Below are 7,434 nucleotides of genomic sequence, written 5' to 3'. Positions count from 1 at the left end.
GGGGGGGGGGGGGGTTCAGGGTACTCAATCCGGGATTTATCCGAAGATCAGAGTTTAGATCGGTAGCGCTTAACGCCCCCCGCTTTTAGTGTCGGTTTTTAGTGGGTTTTTAGTGTTGTCAGTAGGGGGGAACGGGCGGGTGGAGCCGAAGGGGAGAGGAGACCCCGAAATCACCGCTCCGAGGCGGACAGGCGATGCTTCGGTGGCGGCATCGATCTGCTACCAACCTAATCAGCATATCGTCGCAGACTACGGCACCAGTGGCCTGATTAAACGATGCGGCAGACCCAGCAGAACCTAATTGTCAATAGGCCAAACCTACATAGAAGGAGACGACGAATTACAGGTCACGATGAGGTAAAGGATATTTGACTGAAAGAATGTAGCCTAGTCTTGGATAGTGTCGTTAGGCTCTGTGGTCGAAATAGGGGGATGTGGTACAAGGCTGGAGCAAGCTTGGCCTCGGCACTTCATGCGGTGCCGGGCGTTGCCTCGTCGATTCAGCCTTGCCGAACGCTACACCATCCACCGCACGGTTGGCTAGGCAACGCATGAAACGAGTCGCTAATAAGCAAGTATAGCACAGTTTTGAGGCTAACTGAGACTAAGCAAAAAAACACCACCAAAACTAAGTAATATTGGACAAAAGAAGCAAACCTTAGCCCTCAAAATATACAGCTAGGTAAACCAGGTCGGTATTGTAATTCCAAATGATTACTGATGATTACTGATGATTCTTCGAGAATCGTGGTTATTTTGGCGGGGAATGGGGCAGGTGTGGTGCTGGTGGCGATCTTCGCCTGCATGGTTTCCGAGGTGTCTGACAACGGAGCCAGCACGTGCTACTATCGTTTGTAAAAACCCAAACGGTTTGAGTTTCGCTTGTGCTGGCCCAACGTGTTTGTGGCCAGTTATCACGCGTACCATTAGCCTGCAACAAAATGGCAGCAATAGGCCCTAGTGAAGCACTTTTCATCATTATACTGATTGAATATCATTGATAACCATCATCCTATCGATAACCTGTTTATGCTGATCGTGTCGTCATTATTCTATCACTCTATAAGCTACCGTACCCCTTAAATCTTCTCCATCTTAGGCTCAAGCCATTTCTTCACCAGCTCAAACACTACAAACGTCACCGTGGTCGCCGGCACCACCCGGACAAGATTAGCACTTAACCCCAGATAAAATGCTCTCTCGGCGGCCACTTGCTTTACCACTTGCATCATCAGCGTCGTCACTTTCTGGTACTGGAGTCTCAGCTTAACCACTTGGGCCGGGTACATAATCGTCATTGCTGCCACTTTAGAACCGGCCAGCAAGTAGACGTGTTCGTAGGTAGTGTTTTGCAGGCGGTGGTGTTGTCGTTGGACCCATTTTTTCCCGTGGTCATAGATGGTAAACTGGAGCAGCGCTTGCCCCACCAGAAATAGCAGTGGCACCAACCCTTTCCACAAAGAAAGCACCCCTTCGTTGACCACCATGTCTTTGATTAATCCCAACATGTGTCGATGTCGATCACCCCCAAGCATTCGGGTTTTGATCACCCATATCGGGTTAGTGACCACCAGGGTGGAAACCCCGGCTATAGTCAGCAGCACCACGTACGACGCGGTATCCAGGGGCGTATACTGTTTGGTGACGGGCTTAAGGTACTCGTAAACGCCAAAATACATCCCCCAGGCGGCGACGTTGCCCACTAGGTTGGGGACGATGCCGCGGGTATAGTCGGCCCACGAAAGCAGTGAGAGGAGGTGGCGGAGCGGCTGGCGGTGGAGCTGGAGCTTCACCTTGACCACATCGAGGGGATGGTTGACCACGGTGGTGGCGGCGCCGGCGGTGAGCCCGGCGACGAAGTTGACATCCATCGATGAGGTAAAGCAGTGGTGCCGCAATGAGGATAAAACCTTAAGGGTGTGGCTGATATCTTCAATTATCAATTATCGACTACATTTGAATTATAGAGGGTTCATTAATACGTGACTATGTACAATGGGGCAAGCTTAGGCCTTGTTTACACCGAGGGGAACGGCGACAACAATTGGATGAGGCCGGGCTTGTTGGGGGTCGCCTTCCACCCGAGGTACAACACGAAGGGGATGAAGCCGTAGTGGCACAACGTCTTCGAGTAGTCGAGCAACTTGTAGATTCTCTCCTTGGAGTCGTCGGAAAGGGCAAGGGTGTAGGCCATGGTGGAGTGGGTGGATAAATTTTTCGCACGCCCCCTCTCGTCAACGAATGAGCGCCGATAGAGGACAGTACTAAAAGGTAGATATGACCAAGAAGGAAGCTGGATAAAGTGGGTGGTTGCTTGTAGTTCAGTTGGTTTCGCTTAATCAAACCCACATTTAAATTTTGTCTTTATCATTGAGCCATGAATAAGTTGCAATACTGTGGCTGTTGGCAATTGTGGTAAAGCGACCACTTGAATGTCATGATCGGTATTATCGAACTAGCTTAATGTTAATATCATTGATGAATCTTGGTAGGGGATAAAATTTTGGGTGCTGTACTGCAAATTTTACTATTTTGTATATGATGCCTGGTTCCCTAATTATCCTTTTGGTTTTGCGGGTCTTCCAGAGACTGAGCCACTTCATTGTAGCTCCGTTTGAGATTAGCGGTTTCCTTTTTCACATCGATGTGGCTGAATTTCTTAGCGATGTCGGCGGCAGGAACCCCGTTCTCGGCGAGTCTCCATTTATCCCCCGCCAAGTAGAAGGCGTATTCCGGGTTTTTGACGTCACCAACCCACAGCTTATACGCCAGGTACATGTAGCCGTAAGGCACATCCAAATGACCCAGTTTCACTTGAAGACTCTCAATGAACGGAGTGGCCACACACCGTGCTGGTTTACCCGAAATGAACGATACCATTTGTGTGGGTAACCGGCGATCAAGCTGGGTCCGGATATAGGCATTAGAGTTCAGTTCAGGGCATAATAAAAAGGCAGTGCCCATTTGCACCATATCGGCGCCGGCATCAATAAACCGTTGGACGTCGTCAACGGTAACAATACCACCGGCGGGGACGACGTAGCGGTCTTTGAAAATCGGTTTCACCAGAGTGAACAACTCCCACGTCAGCTGACGCTTTTCCAGCTCGCTCATAAACGTACCGCGGTGGCCACCGGCCTCCCATCCTTGTACCACTACACCATCAACGCCGACGCCAAAGGCTTCGTAGGCTTCGTCAATATTCGTAACTGTCACCATCACCACACTGGTACGCTGAAGCTGACTGATCACTTCCTTAGGAGGACAGCCAAAGTGGAACGACAACATCGCCGGCTTCTCGTCCTGGAGCCATTCGTAGAAGTCACACAACAACGGGGCGTTCTCCTCGAGTTCCTTAAACAGGACATTACCATTGGCAAACGATACTTTGTCGCGGTTGGGCTGGTAGTCCCTGTAGGCGTCAAACCACGTCTGCTGTTGCTTTTCCGTGGGTGGCTTGTAAATGTCGTGGTAGAAGAAATTCAAGTTGACACGCAACCGGTCGCCTTTCACCTGTTCGGCCTCGACGTCAATCAACGATTTGTATTCGGCTACCGTCTTCTGGATCAGCGCAATCGACTTGGAAAGGTCGTGGCTGCCAAAAGGAAGCGAGCCGAGAGCACCAGCGGTGGTGACTTCAGCGGCCATCTTCACTGTCAGGATGCCCGCCATGGGCGCCTGGATCACGGGGATGGCGCATTTGAGCACTTCGGCAAGCCCCGTCATGTTGCTGTTGGTAATAAACAATTAGTGGCTGTTGCTGCACCGCCCTCCCCCAGTAGTGCGGGGGTATACTTACGAACAATGAATCATAGAAACACGCGGAGAATGACTCAAAAAACATGATTCATCAAAATTTAGTGGATATCTCGTTTCTGATGAATGTCTTCTGTTTGTTTCAATTGTAGAACTGTTTTCGTTCAATTGGTGAAGGTAGGACAATCGAAGGTTGACTCATACAGGGCTGGATCGGTCACAATCTAGAGCATTATATAAGATTAATCTTCTCCATTATTATGTCGTCGTGAGATCGTTATGACTATATACGTGTGTGTCTCCTCTATAAACCTCCAACCATGGCGTCGTCGTCGTCAACCACCTGAGTGGCGTTATTAATGAAATTTTGGAACATCGTGCGCAACGTACCGAACCGACTGTCGTCGGCTTCTACTTCCTCCTCCCCCTCATTATCCTCCTGGTACCCTTCATCCTCCTCAAACCCGTCGCCCATGCGAAAATTAGTGCCGATGTTACGGCGAACCAGACGGATTACTCCTTCGTCGAAACCAGTAGACCCTTCTACTTCCTCTTCTGCTTCATCCTCATCTTCAGGCTTGATAAGCCGTACTTGGTTAGTATTGAAACTCTTGCAATAAGTACACTTCAACCCCAACACATGGTAAGCAACATTGCTCTTGCCCTTGCAGTCATTACAAGATATGATACACCGCCACTGGTTATACGGTGGGGGCATTGGTTGCTGAGCGATCTCCTGGTCCAAGATACGGAACTGAGTATCGCAATTCAGCACTGTTTTCTTGCAAATTGGGCACTTGTATGAGTGCTTGATCATATCATCATAGCAGTGTTGATGGATCAGATGACCACACAGCATAAACACCACCTTCTTTACCAGAGTAAATAAGTATTCCAGACAAATGGGACAATTTGAGTGGGTGGTATTTGAAACGCATTTATGCTTTTCTCTAAGCTCCACCGAAAGACAGATGTTACACGTGTCACAGTGGAAGTAATCCTTATCGAGACCAAGACCAAGCCGGCAGATACCACATTTGTCACAGTGATAGATATCTTTCGAAGGATCGTTATCGTAAAGCACACACTTGCGACAGAAATAGCGGGCCAATTCCTGGTCACATTCGACACACTCGTTAGTTTCGGGCTCCTGAGGGGTACCACACCACATACAAAGCACGTGTTTCACTTTGTTACGAGCCAATTTGTGATCTTCCACCTCAGCATCGTGACAGAACCGACACACGTACCACCGATGGCAATCAGGACACTCAAGCTTACAGTTCAGCATGTAGTGGGTACACCCATAAACACCCGGGGAATGATAAAGCGGGTCGTAATCTTCTTGAGACACTTCCACTTCCTCCAGCAGAGTATTATTTTGGTCGTCATCGTCAACTTCACTTTTAAGGATATCTTCTTCTGGCTTTGGGACAGGGGTATTGTTAATTGCGGGTAATACCTGGTACTTGGAGTAATTACCCATCATCAACCGAGTCACCAACTTATTCTTTGCCCTTTGAGTCAACTCCATCTTGGTAATGTGTTGGATTCTCGCTCTAAGCACATTTTCCAGAGCATAGTCTTCCTTCAGTAAATCAGTGAGCTCATGAACTTGGTCAGGAGTTAAACCTTCCACATCGTCCCAGTCACTAGTAAGCATTCCCAGATCATTATCCAGCGCCACCAGTAAAAGAAACTTATTTTTAGCTCTCGCTCTTGGAGTTCTCGGAGGTGTTTGTGGCCGCACAAAGTCGCTGACGAACGGCAGTTCGCCAATGGCAATCTCTGCCACCCCCACCGGCTCAGTTTCATCATCTGCTTCAAACTCACCGCCGTCCAGGTCGTCGTCCACAGGCAAACACACCGTTTCGTGGATGATATCTGTGAGCGGTTGGAGCCGGTCGATGGCGGTAGCAAGCGAGATACCTAAGTTGAGGTCATTGAGGACATTGGACATCAGGATCCGCAGCGCAAGCAGGGTTTTGATGCTGTTTATGAGCTGGGTGCTCGCGTCATCGCCCGCGTTCACTTCGCCGATATAGTTCTGGATCGCCAACAGCACTTCTTTGGAAAACTCCTGGATGCGCAGCATGTCGAACTTGGGGAGCGTGGGCATGGCGGGGCGGCCCACCCGGTCCAAGTCCTCGGTGAGCAGGTCGTCCAGCGAGTACCCCGGGGTGTCCATGGGGAGGGATTTATTTCTGAGCCGCACCTCAAAAAAGGAGAGGATGATCTCACCGATCGAGTGCGGCAGGAACAGACGCCCTTGTGGCATGTGGCAAGTGACGAAAATGGTATTAAGCAATTTGGGAAAGAAGTGGTAGAATTATGACTTTGACAGACAGTTGGGGGATGAGTGTGGGAAAAAAGAAGGTCCTACCCGGATTCGAACCGGGGTTGTTCGGATCAAAACCGAAAGTGATAACCACTACACTATAGAACCTCACTACGAGCCCTGGGTTTAGCGGTGAGATCAGTGCAGCAAGGTGAAGTAATGAAATGCGTTTTCCTGGCGAAATATGGCTGTTCTTTAGACAAGCGTGTTACAATGGAGACATTAATAGATTTCCAACAGCATAAACGGGCTCTATCTTACTTTAAGCCGCTCTAGTTGGGTTATTTGCAGTCCTCGTCGAGGGAGTCCAAGTCTTCTAGCGTGAAGGTACCCATACGCATAGCTCCAATACCCTAAACTTACAGCTGATTTGTAAAGTAAGAATTTTTGACCCCCCATACGAGTGTCAGTGCCAGACCATAATTGCAGTGCCAACAGTACTCGTGCGAGGTTCAATGTTGGCCGACCAGGGCTAATCTGCCGTTGCGGATACGATCGTACGAAGGTTATAAGTTATAGATAGATACTAATAAAGGAGTGTCTTGCCTACCGTCTATAGGGGATATGTAAGGCAGTGCACAATCTCACTCCCCCACAAGGTCATGGGGTGCTATAGCGTGGCGGAACAGAAGTCAAGTCCAACTAGCTGTGTACTGGCCACCGATCCTTCGAAGTTTTTGGTGACTGGAGCTGGCCATAGTCAATATCAGTAAAGCAGCCAGCAGCGAATAGCATCAACAGCGGCCCATGAAGGTAAGCTGGCAGCGTTGGTAAAAGCGTCAGCCTGTACCTGGCACCATGTCCGTTAAAGGCGATTCCAGTTAGTGGCAGACCTAAGTAGGATTCAGCTCAGAGTAGAAGTCGTTAGGGAGGTGAAGATAGATTAACCGACCAATTGCTCTTTTAAACTTGCCGCGGCAATTGGTTCCTGAACACGGTGCCGTACATATTCTTAGAATAGCTAATTGAATGAAGATGGTATTCAACTTTGCTCAAATTGGCTTTTAGGACTTCAAAAGATAACTTGGATGGCTGTACGCTATACTCGCAATTGCAATACCTTTCGTAAGCGAAATATGTACTTCAGCATCCAAATAAAACTCACAGGAGTGCTACTTTTAATGATGTTTCAGTGAATTACAAACGACACTGGTGAAACTATTGATTCAAGTGTGAAGCTTAGGCTGTCGCAACTCACTCATTTATATCCTGCATATACCATGGTGCTACTCGTCAAAATCTTCAGATTTTCGTCAACTCCTGCATATAACACAGTGCGCCGCTCGTCAAAAATTATTTCAAATTTTTTTTCAAGTTTTTATTCTAAATTTTTTTTTTTT

The 7,434-nt window shown here is 48.5% G+C and overlaps 3 protein-coding genes across 3 annotated transcripts; all 3 read right to left on the bottom strand. All coding sequences in view use genetic code 12, as the record gives it.

The window, feature by feature from the left end:
* Positions 1-1,079: 1,079 nt before the first annotated feature.
* Positions 1,080-1,871, bottom strand: DIURU_005354 (flavin adenine dinucleotide transporter; the record flags this gene model as incomplete). Its single annotated transcript, XM_034158327.1, has 1 exon — positions 1,080-1,871. The coding sequence occupies one exon, from the start codon at positions 1,869-1,871 to the stop codon at positions 1,080-1,082; it is 792 nt and encodes a 263-aa protein (XP_034009778.1).
* Positions 1,872-2,553: 682 nt separating this feature from the next.
* DIURU_005353 (NAD(P)H-dependent flavin oxidoreductase) lies at positions 2,554-3,726 on the bottom strand (the record flags this gene model as incomplete). Its single annotated transcript, XM_034158326.1, has 1 exon — positions 2,554-3,726. The coding sequence occupies one exon, from the start codon at positions 3,724-3,726 to the stop codon at positions 2,554-2,556; it is 1,173 nt and encodes a 390-aa protein (XP_034009777.1).
* A 334-nt stretch (positions 3,727-4,060) lies between these two features.
* DIURU_005352 (uncharacterized protein) lies at positions 4,061-5,944 on the bottom strand (the record flags this gene model as incomplete). Its single annotated transcript, XM_034158325.1, has 1 exon — positions 4,061-5,944. One exon carries the CDS (start codon positions 5,942-5,944, stop codon positions 4,061-4,063), a length of 1,884 nt encoding a protein of 627 aa, XP_034009776.1.
* Positions 5,945-7,434: the final 1,490 nt, after the last annotated feature.

Source organism: Diutina rugosa, assembly GCF_008704595.1.
Source record: "Diutina rugosa strain CBS 613 chromosome Unknown scaffold21_size185207, whole genome shotgun sequence".
Lineage (NCBI taxonomy): Eukaryota > Fungi > Ascomycota > Pichiomycetes > Serinales > Debaryomycetaceae > Diutina > Diutina rugosa.
The sequence above is the reverse complement of the archived record's forward strand: the minus strand, read 5'-3'. Positions and strand labels throughout refer to the sequence as shown.